Source organism: Salvelinus fontinalis, chromosome 25 (genome assembly GCF_029448725.1).
Source record: "Salvelinus fontinalis isolate EN_2023a chromosome 25, ASM2944872v1, whole genome shotgun sequence".
NCBI lineage: Eukaryota > Metazoa > Chordata > Actinopteri > Salmoniformes > Salmonidae > Salvelinus > Salvelinus fontinalis.
In genome coordinates, this window is record NC_074689.1 from 17,785,279 (window position 1) to 17,808,516 (window position 23,238).

Below are 23,238 nucleotides of genomic sequence, written 5' to 3' on the forward strand. Positions count from 1 at the left end.
CACCAGAGAAATAATCTCTGACTGCTCAAATTAGTATGGTTAATGCATGTCACTGACTGTATATGAAAAAGTATGAAAATGTATGCTGGCGTCTTCTAAATGACTCAAATGTACATGTATACCCCATGCATTGAACATTGCCTCCACACCATCAAGACCCTCTGAACAATATTAAGAAGTAAAATCAGTGCAAAAGCTTAGCCCTGAACACATAGGGCTGGTTTCCAAGAGCAAGAATAAGGCTTGTCCTGGACTAAAAAGATGTTCCAATTAAGCATGTTTTTTAGGTTCAAGTTTAATATAGCCCACAGAAGAGTGAAGGCAACAGCTGAAATTTGAGACAAATCTGACCCCTAGTGGTGACAAGAGGTTTTGAATACACTGACAGCCCCGCCTACTCTATCTACGAATGCCACACATCGACAGTCGGAAAACTCCCTAAAACGAAACAGTCAACACTTGGCTGCTTCTTGTCAAAATCTAACCACGGGAAACGTAGCTAGCGAGGAAAATATTAATTTGATTACCATTCCTCTGTATGGATAAGTAATTTGCCAGCTTTTTGAGCACAAAGTGTAATCTACAACTAAACATGGATTTCAACGTCAAAAGGTTAGCAGCAGACGCCGGTACTTTATTCAGTCGTGCGGTTCAAGTAAGTTTACACATTTGTTGTTATTTTCTGAATTCAGATATTTTGCGGTTTTCACATTGTCGCTAGCTAGCTAACAATGTTGAGAGCGAGGCATCAACTTTGGAAACTCCGCTGCTGTTTCAGGCCTGCGACTGCTGGCGATATGTTATTGCTAGGCTAGTTAGCTAACTAGTTTGGAATTTGTCATATTTGGCTAAAGATGTGTGTGTGTGTAATGTTAGGCATTACTTCTTCATTACTTACTTTATTTGATCCACGTTAACAGCCAACTAACAAATACATGTTTTGTTTGACCAAAAGTTTAGAATAGTAAACTCAGCACATCCGCTCTAGTTTGGAACGGGAGTAAATTAGGCAGTGATTGGGTAAACTCTGGTTCAGGGCGTTACGTGCGGCTGGAGCACTGCATCTTTCCATTTATCCCTCCCTATGTGGTGTTTTCCGATTTTGTAAAGTATACTTAGTCACTGACCAAAGTAAAGGTGTTTCTGGAGTGGGGACGTATTTTCTTTGAATGCGCTGTGCATACTCTGTTCCATGTGCATGCCTCGTAGTATAGATCAGACGCGTGCGCATACTAGTCTGGCAGAAAACAAAGTGAAATCGTTATTCTTTTTTTGTATATATTTTTGGGGGAGAAACGACAGTTTCCACGAAGAGAAAAGGTTATCACTCTAGCAACATTTTTACTTTGGTGACTAACAAAAGTATATTGAAGCCAGTCACTAAATCAAATTGGGGGTTTTCGATGTTGGTTCGATTATCTTTTCAACATTAAATGCACTATGCATTATGTGGGATGACTGCTTTATTAACACAGAATAAAACAATTAATAAAATGCCCATGATGGTAGTGACTGCCCATTACTGCTTATCACTTATTAACTTTACTTTACTTCAATAAAATATTCCAGTTGCCTATTACATTTGTTTTATTTGATGACTTTACTATTTAATTCCAAGTCATCATCTCATCTCTAATAGAGCCCCACAGTGGAGGTGTCATAATACCCATAAAACCTAGCGGTCAAACAGGGAAATGGTTCCAATCATTTTTCCTACATACATTTTTCCCATAGGGAATTTTTGAAACAATTAAAATAAGGGCTGTGTTTCATGTAGGCTTACCCTGTCATGACAGTTTGATAGCCATGTAAATCTGACTTGGACAAGTTGACTTATAATTAAGCAATGAGGCCAGTGGTATATGGCCAATATACCACAAAACCCAGAGGTGCCTTATTGCTATAATAAACTGGTTACCAACGTAAGTAGAGCATTAAAAATAAATGTTTTGTCGTACCCATGGTATACCACGGCTGTCAGCCAATCAGCATTCAGAGCTCGAATCACCCAGTTTATAACTAGGAATAAACGGACAGATAAACAGTAGCAGCAGCGTACAGTGCATTCTGAAAGTATTCAGACCCCTTCACCTTTCCACATTTTGTTACGTTACAGCCTTATTCTAAAATGGATTAAATCGTTTTTTTCACTCATCAATCTACACACAATACCCCATAATGTCAAAGCAAAAAAACGATTTTTAGAAAAAGGGGAAAAAAATGTAAATAAAAAAAATCACATTTACATAAGTATTCAGACCCTTTCCTCAGTACTTTGTTGACGCACCTTTGGCAGCGATTACAGCCTCGAGTCTTCTTTGGTATGATGCTACAAGTTTGGCACACCTGTATTTGGGGAGTTTCTCCCATTCTTCTCTGCAGATTCTTTCAAGCTCTGTCAGGTTGGATGGGGAGTGTCGCTACACAGCTATTTCCAGGTCTCTCCAGATATGCTAGATGGGTTCAAGTCTGGGCTCTGCTGCCACCACCATGCTTCACCGTAGGGATGGTGCCAGGTTTCCTTTAGGTGCTTTTTGGCAAACTCCAAGCAAGCTGCCATGTGCCTGTTACTGAGGAGTGGCATCCGTCTGACCATTCTACCATAAAGACCTGATTGGTGGGTTGCTGCAGAGATGGTTCTTCCATCTCCACAGAGGAGCTCTGTCAGCGTGACCATCGGGTTCTTGGTCACCTCCCTGACTAAGGCCCTTCTCCCCCGATTGCTCAGTTTGGCCGGGCGGCCAGCTCTAGGAAGAGTCTAGGTGGTTCCAAACTTCTTCCATTTAAGAATTATGGAGGCCACCGTGTTCTTGGGAACCTTCAATGCTGCGAAGGTACCCTTCCCCAGATCTGTGCCTTGACACAATCCTGTCTCGGACAATTCCTTTGACCTCATTGCTTGGTTTTTGCTCTGACATGGCCTGTCAACATGCAAAGGGTCAATCCAGATAGTCAGGGTAGCTATTTGGGTAATTGTTTAACAAACCATTTAGCAGTTTTATGGCTTGGGGGTAGAAGCTGTTCAAGGTCCTGTTGGTTCCAGACTTGGTTCATCAGTACCGCAAGAAGGCTTCAGCCGCACGTAACGTCCTGGATCAGAGCTATGATTGGGTTAGCTAGTCAGGCAGGCTAAGCCAACTTGGAAGAGGTAAATAGACAGTGCCAAGTACTTATGACAAATAAAATATTCACTTTCATTGAGCTACAGGTAGCCTAGTTTGACAACCACCTGACTTTTGTCAGTTTGTAGCCACTGGAGATTCACCCTTTTCATTTCATCTTCAGTTTACAGAGGAAAAACTTGGGCAAGCTGAGAAGACTGAGTTGGATGCTCACCTGGAGAACCTTCTGTGCAGAGCAGAATGCACCAAGCAAAACACGGAGAGAATCATGAAGCAGACAGAGGTTCTACTACAACCAAACCCAAGTAAGACTGCACTCACTGATGTCAAATCAAATTATGTTTGTCACATGCGCCGAATACAACAGGTGCAGACTTTGCCGTGAAATGCTTACTTAAGAACCCTTTCCAAACAATGCTAAGTTAAAAAGTAAGAAAGAAAAAATAGATATTAACACAATAAAATTACAATAACGAGGCTATAAACAAGGAGTACCGGTACCGAGTCAATGTGCAGGGTTACGAGGTAATGCAGCAGTGGTTCGAGCGTTTGGCCTGTAACCGAAAGGTTGCTGGATCAAATCCCGAGCTGACAAGGTAAAAAATTTGTCATTCTGCCCCTGAACAAGGCAGTTAGTTAATACACTGTTCCCCGGTAGGCCGTCATTGTAAATAAGAATTTGTACTTAACTGACTTGTCTAGTTAAATAAAGGTTAAAATAAAAAAATTGAGGTAATATGTACATGCGGGTAGGGGTGAAAGTGACTAGGCAATCAGGATCGATAATTAACAGAGTAGCAGCAGTGTCTGTGTGTGTGTGTGGCATCAATATGCACGCATGTGTGTTGGAGTGTCATTGTAGTATGTGTGAGTGTGTGGGTAGAGTCCAGTGAGTGCGTATAGTGCAAGAATGTCAGTGCAAAAATAACAAAAAGGGGGGGTCAATGAAAATAGTCCAGGTAGCCATTTGATTAACTTCAGTAGTCATATGGTTGCTGTGCGGTTCAGGAGCCTTTTGGTCCCAGACATGGCGCTGTGGTACCGCTTGCCATGCAGTAGCAAAGAGAACCGTCTGACTTGGGTGCCTGGAGTCTTTGAAAATGTTTAGGGCCTTCCTCTGACATTGCCTGGTATAGATCTCCTGAATGGCAGGAAGCTTGGCCCCAGTAATGTACTGGGCCGTACACACTACCCTCTGTAGCGCCTTGCGGTTGGATGCCAAGCAGTTACCATACCAAGCCGTGATGCAGCCAGTCAGGATCCTTTCAATGGTGCAGCTATAGAACTTTTGAGGATCTGAGGGCCCATGCCAAATCTTCTCAGACTCATGAAGAGGAAGAGGCATTGTCGCGCCCTCTTCATGACTGTGTTGATGTGTTTGGACCATGATTGGTCCTTAGTGATGTGGACACAGAGGAACTTGAAGCTTTCGACCCGCTCCACTACAGCCGTGTCAATATGAATGGGGGCGTGCTCAGCCTTCCGTTTCCTGTCACCCACAATCAGCTCCTTTGTCTTGCTTAACTTGCGGGAGATGTTGTTGCCCTGGCACCAGACTGTCTCATTGTCATTGGCGATCAAGCCTACCACCATCGTGTTGTTGGGAAACTGTAACATCAGTATCCAATGTTAAGATTTTTCAAATATGAACTGACCAGAATTGAATGTCCCCTAGTTAGGACTTAGACACCAGTCGGGGTATATTTTCTAAATGACCCCGTAGCACTCACGTCAGTAGTCACGTCAGTAGCCGTGAAGTGCTTTTGAAAGGCATGGCTCACATCAACGACGACATCCCGGAAACCCTAACCCACTCCAATTCGCATACCACCCCAACAGATCCACAGATGACACGATCTCAATCGCACTCCACACTGCCCTTTCCCACCTGGACAAAAGGAACACTTATGTGAGAATGCTGTTCAACACCATAGTTCCCACAAATGTATTCATTAAGCTAAGGACCCTGGAACTAAACACCTCCCTCTGCAACTGGATTCTGGACTTCCTGACGGGCCGCCCCCAGTTGGTAATGGTCGGCAGCAACAGATATGCCACACTGATCCTCAACACAGGGGCCCCTTAGGGGTGCGTGCTTAGTCCCTTCCCGTACTCCTTGTTCACCCACAACTGCGTGGCCAAGCCCGACGCCAACACCATCATTAAGTTTGCCGATGACACAACAGTGGTAGGCCTGATCAACGATGACACAGCCTATAGGGAGGAGGTCAGAGACCTGGCGTGGGGTGTGTGGTGCCAGGACAACAACCTCTACCTCAATGTGAGTAAGACAACGGAGCTGATCGTGGACTACAGGAAAAGGAGGGCCAAACAGGCCCCCATTTACATTGACGGGCCTGTAGTGGAGCGGATCTAGAGTTGCAAGTTCCTTGGTGTCCACATCACCAACAAACTGTCATGGTCCAAACCCACCAAGACAGTCGTGAAGAAGGCATGGCAATACATTTTCCCCCTCAGGAGACTGAAAAGATTTGGCATGGGTCCCCAGATCCTCAAAGTTCTACAGCGGCACCATCGAGAGCATCCTGACCGGTTGCATCACCACCTGGTATGGCAACTGCTTGGCATCGGACATTAAGACGCTACAGTGGGTAGTGCGTATGGCCCAGTACATCACTGGGGCCAAGCTTCCTGCCATCCAGGACCTATATACTAGGCGGTGTAAGAGGAAGGACCAAAAAATGGCAAAGACTCCAGTCACCCAAGTCATAGACTGTTCTGACCGAAAGGCTCCTAAACAGCTTCTACCCCCAAGCCATAAGACTGCTGAACAATTAATCAAATGGCCATTTACATTGACCCCCCCCATTTACTCTGCTGCTAGTCGCTGTTTATTATCTATGCATAGTCACTTTACCCCGACTAACCTGTACCCCCCCCACATTGACTCGGTATCTGTACCCCCTGTATATAGCTTCGTTATTGTTATTGTATTGTTACTTTTCATAAAATGTTCTTCTTTAGTTTATTTAGTAACTTAACTATATTTGTTGGTTAAGTGTTTAAGTAATCATTTCACGGTAAGGTCTGTTGTATTTGGTGCATGTAACAAATAAAATTTGATTTGAACCGATTTTATTTAAAAAAATCGCACACAGAGGATATAATCTATGCAAATGATATAATATACGGATCATTTAGCACTTCAATGTGCTGTTGAGTCTTCAGATGGGAATGAATGGTGCCACGTGATCAATGGCTTTGTCCATTCATATACAGTCATTGATTCAGCCCCATAAAAAGTAACTGTTAAATGGCCTGAAATGGCATTGAAAAGTTCTGAAGCATTACATGTGGATGTTGTCATGGTCCAGGAGGATGGCATGGTGTCTAGTACTGTAGGTTCTATGGCTGTGTGTTGTCTTGGCTTCAGTCAGCTGTACATTAGGTCTCGGAAACAGGCCTAGATATTACACAAGTCTATTAGGTATGACTGTGCTATAGACACAGTGAGAGCCAAGGTACATTTACATTTACATTTTAGTCATTTAGCAGACGCTCTTATCCAGAGCGACTTACAGTAGAGTGCATACATTTTATTACATTTTTTACATACTGAGACAAGGATATCCCTACCGGCCAATCCCTCCCTAACCCCTAACGCGGACGACGCTATGCCAATTGTGCGTCGCCCCACGGACCTCCCGGTTGCGGCCGGCTGCGACAGAGCCTGGGCGTGAACCCAGAGACTGGTGGCGCAGCTAGCACTGCGATGCAGTGCCCTAGACCACTGCGCCACCCGGGAGAGGTATTCATGCATCTGCTGCTGCAGTTCAAATTCGACTCTTGAGGGATTCAACTGATGCACAGTTAGCCTACTCTGGATGTTAACAAAGCAGAAGAGATTAGACGGTGCTGCTGTTTTACTTTAACATTATCATTTGTCTTTGAATACCAAGACAAAGGCTACTTTTTACCTACATGGAAGTAAAAATCTAGGCTAATGTATCCTTTGACAGATTCCCTTGAAACAGGTTGTAAGAATAAGTTCCCCCTCAGTAAAGAAGCAGTAACTGGTTAGCCACTTTCCCTTCATAGCCAATAGGCTACATTTTATCTAGCTTTTGTGCCACAATTGGAAGGTAATAATCCTTTAGGATTAAGCCTAGGCTACATAGGCAGCCCAATTCTGATATATTTTTTAACTAAATGGTATTTTAACCAATCAGATCTGAAAAAGATCTGATGTGATTGGTCAAAAAGATGGCAATTCTTCAACGAGCCACATACTTATGAGTATTGACTGTTAAACCACAGTTGGGTGTCTATGCGACTGTACGCTCAGCTGTGGACCCTCTGAGTTTACACCATGGCGCTGCATAGCTCAGTCTGCTGCTAGGGCCTCACACACACATCTTATCTACACTCACAACCAAAGCACACCTACTTCTGCGTGCTGTTAGGCATAGTTATTATGATTGTACTCAGCAGCTAGTCCTATATTTTCTGGTTAAGTAGATAAAGCAGTTGGCTCCATCAAAGGTGGTTAGTTAGCCTAGTGCCAGAATTGACTTGTGCAGTCAGTGTACGGTCTTATGTAGGTCTGTGCTAGCTCAATTAGCCTACTATAAGGCTCTTTGAACCCCAGTAATGTTGTTGAAGATTTACTAGACTAGATTTGCCTGGATAGCCTGTGTGATATCCCTGTTATCTGGCTGTTGGGTCATGCAGCACAAGGTTGCTCCTTAGTCTTGTTTCCTCGTGACTCTCCTTTCTCTCTAATTGAGTTTATCGTCCAATTTTCAGATGTCAGGATAGAGGAATTTCTGTACGAGAAGCTGGAGAAGAAAGTCCCCACGCGGATGAACAACCACGAGGTGCTTGGCCAGTCCATGATCGAGTCGGGGAGTGAGTTTGGCCCTGGAACGGCCTATGGTGAGTGAGTTTGGCCCTGGAACGGCCTATGGTGAGTGAGTTTGGCCCTGGAACGGCCTATGGTGAGTGAGGTGTACCTGGGGTGCATTAATAAGTGCAACGGAAAATCAAAACAGGCATTTCTTATTTGACAAATGCTGGTAGTCCCTCTATTTTTTTCGTTCTGCTTGGTTCCAAATGAATTACTACCCTTAGGCTGCGTTTCATTCCACAAAGTTGTTAACCTCCCCTGTCAAATCTGTCAAGGGGAGTGAACAAAGGCTGATAGGAGGGAACACTGTCATAACCCCCCCACCCCAATTAACTCAATGTCATCTCTCAGAAATGGCACTGTTGACAACTGCTAATTCTTGTGTGTATGTACTGACATGTATGTGTAACTGGTAGATGTACACACACACATACACTATGATTCCTTCGTTTTATTGTTTATTTTTGTGTCTATTTTTTTTTATACAGTACCATTCAAGAGTTTGGACACACCTATTCATTCCAGGGTTTTTCTTTATTTTTATTATTTTCTACATTGTAGAATAATAGTGAAGACATCAAGACTATGAAATAACACATGGAATAATGTAGTAACCAAAAAAGTGTTAAACAAATCAAAATATATTATATTTGAGATTCTTCAAAGTAGCCACCCTTTGCATTGATGACAGTTTTGCACACTTTTGGCATTGTCTATGATAATGTTTTAAATGTATGTAAATTGTAAAGGTTTTTGGTCTGTAGTGTCTTTTTCGTTATGTGTCGGACGCAAGGAAGACTAGTATGTTAAGTGGGGGAGTAGCATAGATTTGAAGTACAGTTTTGCTACCTCTATAGTCAAACAATTTTATATGAATCAGAAATTAGCTAGGTTGAAATTTGAGTTACCTTTTTCACCTGCTTTTTTATCACACGTGCGCTGCAAACATATAACCTAATAGGCTACTTGCTCAGTGCGTCAACTCCATTACAGGTGCGCTACAGAAACACCACTTGCCAAACACAACCTGGCTGGTGCACTCACATGGTCCCCTGACGTGGTTTAAGCATTGTTGTAGACTTGGAACATCCAAATTGTGTTTTTCTATTAAGTGTTTGAGTGAAAACCTGATGAAACTAGGGGAAATCAGTACTCCACATGACATTTTTTTTTTTTTTTTCAGTGTCGTTTTTTCAAACATTTTGCAATTCATTTTAACAGTCTCTTTTCTGTTACAGTAAATCGATCCAAATCAATGTAAAAACACATGGGCATGCTAATTTAAAAGATGGCTTATCGTTATTAGCCTGGTTCTGTATGAAATGCAGGAACTTTATTGGACACAGGCCAGGCCATTATAAATTATTTTATTAAAACATCGGTGTGACCTTATCGTGTACTGGTGCCACCACCTGAAGAAAATAAATTGTGTAGAACCCTGTATAGGCTATGCCTTATCAACAATGTAGTTGCTCAAATAAAAAAAGGAATGAGTGTTTATGGATATTGATATAGCCTGTGACTGAATCGATTTTATTGGACATATTTAAAATCCATATAGAGTTGTCTCATTCAGCTGAGCACAACATTCACATTGGCCAGGTGCCAAGGAATTGCTGTGTTATTATCATAAAAAAAACGCAAAGCTGAAATCTCCAGCGTCTGTGTCCTCCTGGATATCTCTGTAGTTAAGCCTTTCATTTCTACTTCCTGGTTAAACCTTGTCTACTTCCTGTCTCTACAGGAAACGCACTTATTAAATGTGGCGAGACGGAGAAGCAGATTGGAGGAGCGGAGAGAGAGTTCATCCAGAGCTCAGCCATCAACTTCCTCACGCCATTCAGGAACTTTCTAGAAGGAGACTTCAAAACCATCCTGGTGAGTATCAACGGGATGATCCGTTCAGCGTCCCAAATGTCACCCTATTCCTTATGTAGTACAGCACTACTTTTGACCAGTCCCCATTCATTCCCCTGAGGTTCATGACCTTTTGGATTGAAACTGGGTGGTTGGAAGTAATTGAATCTAAAAGAGTCAAGGTCCCTTTTCTCTGCCAGTGCCCACCACGTGAAAGCTAATTGGCCTAATAGATGTAATAGTCAGTCCAGTCATATTTGTGGCATGATGTTATGTTGCTGTTTCTCTGCAGGCCCTCGTACAGTACGCTCTGGTCTAGTTTCATTGTCATTACTCTATGTAATGACGAGCGGCAGACAGTCCTATTAACATCAACCGTTTTGATTCCAAATATGATAATGCAGCTGATTTGATAGTAATCTGTCGTTGTTGTGTTGTGTGCAGAAAGAACGGAAGCTTTTGCAGGTGAAGCGTTTGGATCTGGACGCAGCAAAAACCAGGCTAAAGAAGGCCAGAGTTCCTGACGCTAGAGCAGTGGTGAGTGGACTGTTTAGTTTCAAAACACGCGCGGGCACACACACACACGCGCGTCTGAAATGGGTGGTAATATAGGACAGTGTTCATTTGTAGATAACTAAATTACTAAGACGAACGACAAAAAACCTTGTAGAGGGAGACGTTGTCGGACGGGTGAAAGTTATCTGGGCGTAGTCTGTTAAGTCTCCAGACACAAGTCACTAGACTGACCTAGAACGCTGTGGCCTTGGTTACACAACATTGGCTGAACCGTTCCCCCTCCCTGACCAACACACGGCTCATTATGAGAAGGGCCAGTTCCTCATTTCAATTTCTCTGGAGCTCCTCTCTCTCTTCCACCATCCTGTTTTCCTGTAGCACTCCTCCTCCTTACTCCCATTCTACTCCGTCCTTTCCCCTGTGTACGTCTTCTCTTTCTAGCAACATGTTCAGTCTCCTGCACGAATGCATGGCCTGTGTCATTGAAACAATAGTGGAATAGTTTCTAGGCTAATGCTAACTAGCCTCTACCCGGCCAGGTACATGCATACTCTAATTGGGGGATCATCAACTAGATTCAGCCGCGGCCCCATTTATTTTCTGGAGCGGATGGTCAGGGGGCCGCAACATAATTACAAACTATTTGTAGACTGCAAATTAACCGCATGAAGCCCGAACAAATATATTAGACTAAAACATAATAATTTCAAACGTTGCTTATATTTTCTATACGATCACATGTCTCCATTATGCATGGGAATACTTTGGAACCCTGCTATAGTAATTTACTTACAGCACTTAACCTATTATACAAGAGAACTGGATGTCACATTCTGTACTACATAACAGCCTGAAACAGGCGTGTTCCACTAAGGCAAAAGGCCGATGTAAAGTGGTGTTCTCTCATCAGATGGCAACTGTGTAGGTTTGCCATCTCTTGTGGTTCACCCATCATTATCTAGCTAGCACTAGACCTTAGCAGGGGCCTGGGTTCCCCTGCAAGCCTTGTTGTTACCAGTCTGACTGATATGATCGGAGGATTGTCCTTCAGAGGATTGAGCTGTTGACTGTTACAACAGGCACAGCAAATTACCAAACCATGAAGGGGGACGTTGTGAAACAAGTAGCAGTGATGGTTAAAAAACATATCCTGGTGATCCGCGGGGCGTTCTGGGATTCAAACAGCAAAGTGGTCAGTCAGCCCGCCAATGTTTTGGTCAAATAATGAGGGATGGGGCTGGAGAAATGTAACCAATGTTGTACCAATCCCAGATTGCCTCTTAAGGTAACCAGAGAAACAATATTTGGCTTAGCTGTGTATCTTTGTACTGTACTGTAGGAGGCCCCAGTCAATTTGTTGGTACAGCCGTCTGCCGTTTCCCTAAAGTATGTCGACAACAGCAAGAGAAGGCCGTTTGTTGAGAAACTGTGTCGTGGTTGTAGTGCAGCTTGTGTATCAGTCTGGATCTGTGAATACTAGTAAACTGACATGCACTATCGTGTGTTGTAGTCAGACTGTTGTACTGTAAACACACACACACACACACACACACACACACACACACACACACACACACACACACACACACACACACACACACACACACACACACACACACACACACACACACACACACACACACACACACACACACACACACACACACACACACACACACAGTATCAGGATAGTAGGCTGTGTTGTGTTGGCTGTGGTGTCGCAGCAGCTGTAGCTCTAATAGAATGACTGTCACTGTTTCACACCGTGCTAACAAACAGATGTGGCCATAGGAAGTGACCGAGGTGAGTGGAATGTTCAGCAGCCATGTTGGAACTGAGGACCGGAACACCTGCTGGCGTCATGGTTAGCAGCTGTTTGTGTGTCTCTTGTGCTCTGTCTCTGTCTGTCTCTTATCTCCCATTCTCTCTTTCCGTATCTCTCTACTCTGGTCTTTCTCTCTCGCTCTCTCTCTCCCATATCTCTTTTTCCGTATCTCTCTCTACTCTGGTCTTTCTCTCGCTCTCTTTCTCTCGCTCTCTTTCTCTCGCGCTCTCTCTCTCCCATATCTCTCTACTCTCGCTCTCTTTCTCTTGTGCTCTCTCGTGCTCTATCTCCCATCTTCTCTTTCCGTATCTCTGTACTCTCGGTCTCCTCTCTCTGCCATCTCGCGCTCTCTCTCTCTGGAATAGTAGTGTAAAACTGGAAGGAACAGAGGGGTCCAACACCATTGTCAATGTCACAGTGGCCATCAGTCAATGTTTATTGGTCTTTTTCCTCTGCATGCAACTACTAGAGTCAAATGAGTCAGAAGAATATGCCATTGTCCTCACTCTGCCTGTTAACTTCTGTTCCTGAACCACAGCAGTAGCACACAGCCTAATGAAAAACAAAGGTTGTCCTGATTCCACTTGGGGTTAAAACAAATGCCCTGAACTTCCTTTTGCGGGCTTCAAAAACGGATTCATTATGCACAATAAATTGCTCCAAAGCATACCTACAGTTGAAGTCGGAAGTTTACATACACTTAGGTTGGAGTCATTAAAACTCTTTTTTCAACCACTCCACAATTGTCTTGTTAACAAACTATAGTTTTGGCAAGTCGGTTAGGATATCTACTTTCTGCATGACACAAGTCATTTTTCAAACAATTGTTTGCAGACAGATTATTTCACTGTATTACAATTCCAGTGGGTCAGAAGTTTACATACAGTAAGTTGACTGTGCCTTTAAACAGCTTGGAAAAAGACAGATAATGTCATGGCTTTAGAAGCTTCTGATAGGCTAATTGATATCATTTGAGTCAATTAGAGGTGTACCTGTGGATGTATTTCAAGGCCTACCTTAAAACTCAGTGCCTCTGCTTGACATCATGGGAAAATCAAAAGAAATCAGACCTCAATGTCTGGTTCATCCTTGGGAGCAATTTCCAAATGCCTGAAGGTACCACGTTCATCTGTACAAACAATAGTACGCAAGTATAAACACCATGGGACCACGCAGCCGTCATTCCGCTCAGGAAGGAGACGCGTCTCCTAGATATGAACATACTTTGGTGCGAAAAGTGCAAATCAATCCCAGAACAACAGCAAAGGACCTTGTGAAGATGCTGGAGGAAACAGGTACAAAAGTATCTATATCCACAGTGAAACGAGTCCTATATCGACACAACCTGAAAGTCCGCTCAGCAAGGAAGAAGCCACTGCTCCAAAACCGCCATAAAAAGCCAGACTACGGTTTGCAACTGCACATGGGGACAAATATCGTACTTTTTGGAGAAATGTCCTCTGGTCTGATGAAACATTAATAGAACTGTTGTGGCCATAATGATGAGGAAAAAGGGGGAGGCTTGCAAGCCAAAGAACACCATCCCAACCATGAAGCACGGTGATGGCAGCATCATGTTGTGGGTTGCTTTTGTTGCAGGAGGGACTGGAGCATTTCACAAAATAGATGGCATCATGAAGAGGGGAAATTATGTGGATATTGAAGCAACATCTCAAGACATCAATCGGGAAGTTAAAGCTTGGTCGCAAATGAGTCTTCAAAATGGACAATGACCCCAAGCATACTTCCAAAGTTGTGGCAAAATGGCTTAAGGACAACCAAGTCAAGGTATTGGAGTGGCCATCACAAAGCCCTGACCTCAATCCTATAGAACATTTGTGGGCAGAACTGAAAAAGCTTGTGTGAGCAGGGAGTACTAAAAACCTGACTCAGTTACACCAGCTCTATCAGGAGGAATGGGTCACAATTCACCCAACATATTGTGGGAAGCTTATGGAAGGTTACCCAAAACGTTTGACCGAAGTTAAACAATTAAGGCAATGCTACCAAATACTAATTTAGTGTACAGTCGTGGCCAAAAGTTTTGAGAATGACACAAATATACATTTTCAAAGTTTGTCAGATGTTACCATGGAATACTGAAGTATAATTACAAGCATTTCATAAGTGTCAAAGCCTTTTATTGACAATTACATGAAGTTGATGCAAAGAGTCAATATTTGCAGTGTTGACCCTCTTTTTCAAGACCTCTGCAATCCGCCCTGGCATGCTGTCAATTAACTTCTGGGCGACATCCTGACTGATGGCAGCTCATTCTTGCATAATCAATGCTTGGAGTTTGTCAGAATTTGTGGGTTTTTGTTTGTCCACCCGCTTCTTGATGATTGACCACAAGTTCTCAATGGGATTAAGCTCTGGGGAGTTTCCTGGCCATGGACCCAAAATATTGATGTTTTGTTCCCCAAGCCACTTTTGCCTTATGGCAAGGCACTCCATCATGCTGGAAAAGGCATTGTTCGTCACCAAACTGTTCCTGGATGGTTGGAAGAAGTTGCTTTCGGAGGATGTGTTGGTACCATTCTTTATTCATGGCTGTGTTCTTAGGCAAAATTGTGAGTGAGCCCACTCCCTTGGCTGAGAAGCAACCCCACATATGAATGGTCTCAGGATGCTTTACTGTTGGCATGACACAGGATTGATGGTAGGGCTCATCTTGTCTTCTCCGGCCAAGCTTTTTTTCGGATGCCCCAAACAATCGGAAAGGGGACTCGTCAGAGAAAATTACTTTACCCCAGTCCTCAGCAGTCCAATCCCTGTACCTTTGGCAGAATATCAGTCTGTCCCCGCTGTTTTACCTGGAGAAAAGTGTCTTCTTTGCTGCCCTTCTTGACACCAGGCCATTCTCCAAAGTTTTCGCCTCACTGTGCGTGCAGATGCACTCACACCTGCCTGCTGCCATTCCTGAGCAAGCTCTGTACTGGTGGTGCCTCGATCCCGCAGCTGAACCAACTTTAGGAGACGGTCCTGGCGCTTGCTGGACTTTCTTGGGCGCCCTGAAGCCGCCTTCACAACAATTGAACCGCTCTCCTTGAAGTTCTTGATGATCCGCTAAATGGTTGATTTAGGTGCAATCTTACTGGCAGCAATATCCGTGCCTGTGATGCCCTTTTTGTGCGAAGCAATGATGGCAGCAGGTGTTTCCTTGCAGGCAACCATGGCTGATAGAGGAAGAACAATGATTCCAAGCACCACTCTCCTTTTGAAGCTTCCAGTCTGTTATTCAAACTCAATCAGCATGACAGAGTGATCTCCAGCCTAGTCCTCTTCAACACTCACACCTGTGTTAATGAGAGAATCACTGACATGTCAGCTGGTCCTTTTGTGGCAGGGCTGAAATGAGGTGGAAATGTTTTTTTTTATTCAGTTGCATGGCAAAGAGAGACTTTGCAATTAATTGCAATTCATCTGATCGCTCTTCATAACATTCTGGAGTATATACAAATTGCCATTATACAAACTGAGACAGCAGACTTTGACACAAATATTAATTTTCATTCTCAAAACTTTTGGCCGCGACTGTATGTAAACTTCTGACCCACTAGGAATGTGATGAAAGAAATAAAAGCTGAAATAAATCATTCTCTACTATTATTCTGACATTTCCCATTCTTAAAATAAAGTGGTGATCCTAACTGACCTAAGACAGGGAATTTTTACTTGGATTGAATGTCAGGAATTGTGAAAAACTGAGTTTAAATGTATTTGGCCAAGGTGTATGTTAACTTCCGACTTCAACTGTATATTAAGCTGGTTTACCATATTTTCATCCCTGAAAAGTGTGTTGTGTTTCTGTGCGTCTGTGATGACTGTATGTTGTGTGTGTGTGTCCCACCAGGCGGAACAGGACCTAAGGATGACCCAGAGTGAGTTTGATAGACAGGCTGAGATCACCAGGCTGCTCCTGGAGGGGGTCAGCAGCACCCATGTACGTACCCTGACCTCTGACCCCACCACTCGCATGACCTCGATCAGCGTTTGTCTGAAATGGCCCCCTATTGCCTTTTTTTATAGTGCACTACTTTTGACCAGATCCTAGCGGAATAGTGTGCCCTGCCTGTCCCTGCCTACAACCCTCCATGATGCCAGCATGACCTAGACTGTAACCCAAAGGGTCAATTACTGTACCAGCGTGCATCTTTGGTTTAATTTATGAATACCTGTTTGTAGAGGAGTTTTCCTGTTGGTAGACATGCCTCTCTTTCTCCCCTTATCTCTGCCCCCCCCCCATCCCTGTACTCTCTTTCCCCCCTTATCTCTGCCCTCCCCAAAATCCCTGTACTCTCTTTCCAATAGGCACACCACCTCCGCTGTCTGACTGACTTTGTGGAGGCCCAGACTACATACTATGCCCAGTCTTACCAGTACATGGTTGACCTCCAGAAGCAACTGGGGAGGTATGTTTACCTTCTCTGACAAATCACCTCCATACAGTTTTGTTGGCACAGCATGACATCTATTTGTAAAGTGTGAGGATCTGCTCTTAAATGTGGTTAGCCTTCTTTTTTTTTAACCCGTGGTGGTCCTCTTCTCTCCCCAGCTTCCCGTCTACGTTCTCCTCCAACAACAACCAGTCGTCTAGTAGTTCCGGTGGGGCCAGTATCTCAGTGCCCACCATCCCCTTGTCTGCCTCCATGCTCAACCCCTCTCCCGGCCTGGGCTTGTCAGGCTTCAGTGAGCTCCGGATCTCCAGCGGCAGCCGTAAAGCCCGCGTTCTCTATGACTACGATGCTGCTGGCAGCAGTGAACTCTCCCTGCTCGCTGATGAGGTAACATGGGACTGGAGTTGAGCACTTCTCAAAGCTTTAATTGTCTCTGGTTTTGGGCATGCCTTTCCGTCTCTGGTTTTTCTTGCTCGCTCTTTGCCTTTTAGCTTTCTCTTCCTCCATCTTTCCTTCCCACCTTATCGCTTCATCTTTTTCTTTCTCTTTCCCTCTTGTTTGTTCCGACTGCAACATCTGAGGTTCTTGCAGATGAGATTTGTTTATTGCATGACTGAGAAGGGGTGTGTTATGTCTTGTCTACTTCCAGGTCATCATGGTGAGCAGTGTCCCAGGCATGGACTCTGATTGGCTGATGGGCGAGCGGGGTACCCAGAAGGGTAAAGTGCCCATCACCTATCTGGAGCTGTTGAACTGATCAGAGCGGAGTGATGCCTGTATGTGGGAGAGACTCAAGAGAGTCCAGACTGCGGGGCCCGTATTCATAATGCATCTCAGAGTAGGTCCTAGGATCAGTTTTACAGTTTAGATTATAACTATATGAACAGGCGGGATCTGATTACCTGATCCTAGTTCAGCAGTCATACTCTGAGACGCTTTGTTAATACAGGCACCAGGATCCAGAGGAAAGCAACAAGCAAGCCCAGTGTAGTAGAGCAAGGTTTCCCTATTTATACTGTCTACCACGGGATATGGTCTGCTCCATGCTAATTCTGTCAATTCATCAGGAGAATTGTAATTCAATGGAAAACAGTGACAATGACATTGTGAATTGAAATTCGTCAAAGGAATTGGATGGATTGAATTGGAACTGACCCTATCCCTGCCGTGCCATGTATGCAACTGTTTATACAAGCCGCTTCGATGTTTTTCGCTCAATGCAATCTTAATTCAATATGTGCCAGACTTTCTCCACAACCTTCCATTTGTACAACCGAACCTTTTGTTTAAAATACAATTCAGATGTTGATCTTAACGTGCTTTTTGATGTGATTTTTTTTTTTTTTTTTTTTTACACTGCCAATTATAGTCCAGTTTGTAATATGGTTGAATTGCTAGACATGTCTTTTTTTTGTATTTTCAACAAGACAAAAAAGCACTTTAATTTGCATAGGACGACTTAAAAATAAACTAATCTTAACTTTAAGTATTATTTTGTAGATCATAATCAGGGGCGGCAGGTAGCCTAGTGGTTAGAACGTTGGATCAGTAACCGAAAGGTTGCTAGATCAAATCCCCGAGCTGACAAGGTAAAAATCTGTCGTTCTGCCCCTGAACAAGGCAGTTAACCCACTGTTCCTAGGCCGTCATTGAAATAAGAATTTGTTCTTAACTGACTTGCCTAGTTAAATAAGGTTAAATAAACATCAATATTAGCTACTCGTTGCCTTTTGACAATTGCACAGTGCCTTTTGTGGAACCTTAACCATGACAACGGTCCAGGAAAATTCCATTTGATTAGAATGCAGTTAGAATGGGTAAGGTCTTACTGTAAGTTGCATTAAGGATTGTCTGGCACGGCTAGGAGAGACATGTGCCTCTGATTTACGTTCTCAATCTGACGGAGGTATCTGGAGAGATGTATCTCTGATGTAAGGGTGGGTTAAACATTACAGTTAAACCTGTTAAGACCCTGTTTATATATATAAATGCCATAACTGTAACTACCCAGTAAAGTATTTGTTAATAAGAAACCATTTCAAGCAATCCTCTTTCTTAATATTGACCCCTAATCTATATTTTATTTACATTGTCTAAGAATTAGGGACCAACATTTTCACCGTCGGCAACATTCTTTTAGGAAAGCATATTTTGACTTTAGGTAAGCCTTTTTATTTCATTCATTCAGTAGTAGCAACTCTCAAGCAGCTTCAGGTATTCTCTTACTGCTTCTGATTTGATTATACAATATGGTTAATTAGTCAGTTTTAATATGGGCTGTCCTCGGTGCTCTGCGGTGTGTGGCTAGGCTTTATGTTTACTTTGATGGGCAACAGTGCCTTAATGGAAAGCAAGAGGTGGTCTTCATTTTTTCAGTACTAACATGTAGTGTGTAACCAACCAGACACCCTCCCCCATGCGAGCACACACACCAATGGAGGCTGCTGAGGGGAGAACGACTCTTCATAATGGCCGTAAGGGAGCAAATGGAATGGCATCAAACACATAGAAACCATGTGTTTGATACTATTCCACTGATTCCGCTCCAGCTATTCCAACAAACCCGTCCTCCGAAATTAAGGTGCCACCAACCACAAACACACACACTAGTTCATTGGGGGGGTTAAATTATATAATGGCTTATTGCTGCTCATTTAAAAAAACAACTGTAATCATAGAATTGTAAAGAATATTTGCAGTTTGGTATTAAAGTAATAATGTATTGCTTGACGGTCTCTTGTTTTTCTTCATATTAACATGCAGCATGTTACATTAAGTCATTTATTCCTTTTTGTAACCACTAGAGGACAGGCTTGTGACTGCTCTGTGAGGACCAAGAGTCAATCTCAATTGTGATCCTCATGTCCTCTCCTTGCCTCATCAAAACGCACTGGTGGAGAAGGTTAAAGGTTCCTCCCCTCAGGCCTTCTGATGTGCTTGGAGAAGGAAGTGAAGAGATGGGACACGGAGTCAAAGAAATTCAAATGAGACCCATAACAAAACTGTCAAGAACTTGTTCTCCATGGGTATTCATTAGCATTCTGCACAACTTATTACAAAGCATCCAACTGGACACAAAATAAATAGGGACAAATTATCCTCTGTCCCAGCGGCAGTAAGGCTTCTGAATGTTTAAATCCACAAGTAGGAACAGCGGGTTGGACTATGGCTAACATTGTAATTTATATAGTGTTCTGTTGTGTACAGATTATACATTGATCACTCATGAATTGCACTTTTTCTACCTGTATTTATTGTCCATATATGTCCTTAGTCTATCTTTGATTGTGTTATGTATGCACAGAGCTGCAACCAAATGTCTATCCCCATGGGGAAATTTATCTGAATTTAAGATTATATGCATCTTTAGGCACTGTATAAAGGCTGGTACATAATCAAGGTTCATCCTGCTTGGCCTTGACACATGATTATGAACTTTAAAAATAGGTCAGGATTCATTTAATTTGTTTAACTTTAAGGCCCACTTACACTAATACAACGTTTGCCTCCCAAATGGTATCCTACCCCCTATAGAGTGCACTACCTTTGACCAGAGCCCTATGGGCCCTGAACAAAAGTAGTTCACGTCATAAGGAATTGGGTTCCATTTGGGACGGAGCCTATTAAACCCCATGGTTGAAGTAAACACTATTGTACACTAGTAGGCTTTTTCTCTTTGGTTGCGATCCACCAGCCTGTGATTCAGGTCAGAGAGGAGGGGGTTAAGAGGAAGTGGGGCTCAGTTAGAAACCTTCCAGTGTTGCTGCCTGTTACTCATGCTCACATGACTGGGGCAGAGGCCCAGAGCAGTTCCTTCCCAAAAACATGAGCGTGTAACCATGTAATGCAAACCAGGGCCCCACGCACACAGCTTCCGCCACAGCAACCCTCCTGGGCTGGGTTTCCCAAATGCATCGCAGTACTAAGATCAGGGATCATCAACTACACTGAACAAAAATATAAACACAAATGTAAGGTGTTGGTCCCATGTTTCATGAGCTTAAATAAAGATCCCATACATTTTCCATACGCACCAAAAGCTTTTTTTTCTCATTTTGTGCAAAAATTTGTTTACATCCCTGTTAGTGAGCATTTCTCCTTTGCCAAAATGATCTACCTGACAGGTGTGGCATATCAATAAGTTGTATAAACAGCATGATCATTACACAGGTGCACTATGTGCTGGGGACAATAAAAGGCCACTCAAATGTGCAGTTGTCACAACACAATGCCACATGTTTTGAGGGAGCGTGCAATTGGCATGCTGACTGCAGGAATGTCCACCATAGTTGTTGCCAGAGAATGTAATGTTTAGTTCTCTACCATAAGCCACCTCCAATGTCATTTTAGAGAATTTGGCAGTACATCCAACGGGTATCACAACTGTAGACCACATTTAACCACGCCCGCCCAGAACCTCCACATCCGGCTTCTTCACCTACGGGATTGTCTGAGACCAGCCACCCAGACAGACAGCTCATAAAACTGTGGGTAGGCACAACTGAAGAATTTCTGCACAAACTCTCAGGAACCGTCTTAGGGGAAGCTCATCTGTGTGCTCGTTGTCCTCACCAGGGTCTTGACCTGGATTAAGGGTCTTGACCTGGCGCTGTGAGCGAGCGGTTTGCTGATGTCAACATTGTGAACAGTGTCCCATGGTGGTGGTGGGGTTTGGCATAAGGTACGGACAGCGAACACAGTTGCATTTTATCGATGGCAATTTAAATGCACAGAGATAATGTCACGAGATCCTGAGGCCCATTGTCGTGCCATTCATCCGCCGCCATCACATGTTTCAGATTGATAATGCACAGCCCCATGTCGCAAGACTCTGTACACAACTCCTGGAAGCTGAAAATGTCGCAGTACTTTCATGGCCTGCATACTCACCAGTAACCCATTGAGCATGTTTGGGGCGCTCAGGATCGACGTGTACAACAGCGTGTTCTAGTTCCCGCCCTTATCCGACAACTTCGCCATTGAAGAGGAGTGGGACAACATTCCACAGGCCACAATCAACAGCCTGATTTAATAAACTCAGCAAAAAAGAAACGTCCCTTTTTCAGGACCCTGTCTTTCAAAGGTATTTCGTAAAAATCTAAATAACTTCACAGATCTTCATTGTAAAGGGTTTAAACACTGTTTCCCATGCTTGTTCAATGAACCATAAACAATGAATGAACATGCACCTGTGGAACGGTCATTAAGACACTAACAGCTTACAGACAATAGGCAATTAATATCACAGTTATGAAAACTTAGGACGCTAAAGAGGCCTTTCTACTGACTCTGAAAAACACCTAAAGAAAGATGCCCAGGGTCCCTGCTCATCTTCATGAACGTGCCTTAGGCATGCTGCAAGGAGGCATGAGGACTGCAGATGTGGCCAGGGAAATAAATTGCAATGTCCGTACTGTGAGACGTCTAAGACAGCGCTACAGGGAGACAGGACGGACAGCTGATCGTCCTCGCAGTGGCAGACCACGTGTAACAACACCTGCACAGGATTGGCACATCAGAACATCACACCTTCAGGACAGGTACAGGATGGCAACAACAAGTGCCGAAGTTACAACAGGAACGCACAATCCCTCCATCAGTGCTAACTGTCCGCAATAGACAGAGAGGCTGGACTGAGGGCTTGCAGGCCTGTTGTAAAGGCAGGTCCTCACCAGACATCATCGGCAACAACGTCGCCTATGGGCACAAACCCGCCGTCGCTGGACCAGACAGGACTGGCAAAAAGTGCTCTTCGCTGACGAGCCGCGGTTCTGTCTCGCCAGAGGTGATGGTCGGATTCGCGTTTATCGTCGATGGAATGAGCATTACACTGAGGCCTGTACTCTGGAGCGGGATCGATTTGGAGGTGGAGGGTCCGTCATGGTCTGGGGCAGTGTGTCACAGCATCATCAGACTGAGCTTGTTGTCATTGCAGGCAATCTCAACGCTGTGTGTTACAGGGAAGACATCCTCCTCCCTCATGTGGTACTCTTCCTGCAGGGTCATCCTCACATGACCCTCCGGCATGACAATACCACCAGCCATACTGCTCGTTCTGTGCGTGATTTCCTGCAAGACAGGAATGTCAGTGTTCTGCCATGGCCAGCGAAGAGCCCGGATGTCAATCCCATTGAGCACGTCTGGGACCTGTTGGATCGGAGGGTGAGGGCTAGGGCCATTCCCCCCAGAAATGTCCGGGAACTTGCAGGTGCCTTGGTGGAAGAGTGGGGTAACATCTCACAGCAAGAACTGGCAAATCTGGTGCAGTCCATGAGGAGGAGATGCACAGCAGTACCTAATGCAGCTGGTGGCCACACCAGATACTGACTTACTTTTGATTTTGACCCCCCCCCCCTTTGTTCAGGGACACACATTATGTTAGTCACGTGTCTGTGGAACTTGTTCAGTTTATGTCTCAGTTGTTGAATCTTATGTTCATACAAATATTTGCATATGTTAAGTTTGCTGAAAATAAACGCATTTGACAGTGAGAGGACGTTTCTTTTTCTGCTGAGTTTATATGCGAAGGAGATGTCACACTGCTTGAGGCAAATGGTGGTCACACGAGATACTGAGTGGTTTTCTGATCCACGCTCCTTTTTTTAAAAGATATCTGTGACCAACAGATGCATATCTGTATTCCCTGTCATG

General features: G+C 43.9%; 1 protein-coding gene across 1 annotated transcript; it reads left to right on the forward strand.

Moving 5' to 3' along the window:
* Positions 1-385: 385 nt before the first annotated feature.
* Positions 386-19,314, forward strand: sh3glb1a (SH3-domain GRB2-like endophilin B1a). Its single transcript, XM_055881468.1, has 9 exons — positions 386-655; positions 3,286-3,427; positions 7,890-8,018; positions 9,734-9,867; positions 10,291-10,383; positions 16,044-16,133; positions 16,502-16,602; positions 16,746-16,974; positions 17,237-19,314. The coding sequence occupies exons 1-9, from the start codon at positions 593-595 to the stop codon at positions 17,342-17,344; spliced, it is 1,089 nt and encodes a 362-aa protein (XP_055737443.1). The 5' UTR covers positions 386-592; the 3' UTR covers positions 17,345-19,314.
* The last annotated feature ends 3,924 nt before the right edge of the window (positions 19,315-23,238 follow it).

Excerpts from the sequence above, each read along its gene's own strand:
- sh3glb1a (XM_055881468.1), top strand. The coding sequence starts at position 593 with ATGGATTTCAACGTCAAAAGGTTAGCAGCAGACGCCGGTACTTTATTC. Across the intron at positions 9,868-10,290 it reads GAGACTTCAAAACCATCCTG|AAAGAACGGAAGCTTTTGCA; the intron begins GTGAGTATCAAC and ends TGTTGTGTGCAG. Across the intron at positions 16,975-17,236 it reads TCTCCCTGCTCGCTGATGAG|GTCATCATGGTGAGCAGTGT; the intron begins GTAACATGGGAC and ends GTCTACTTCCAG.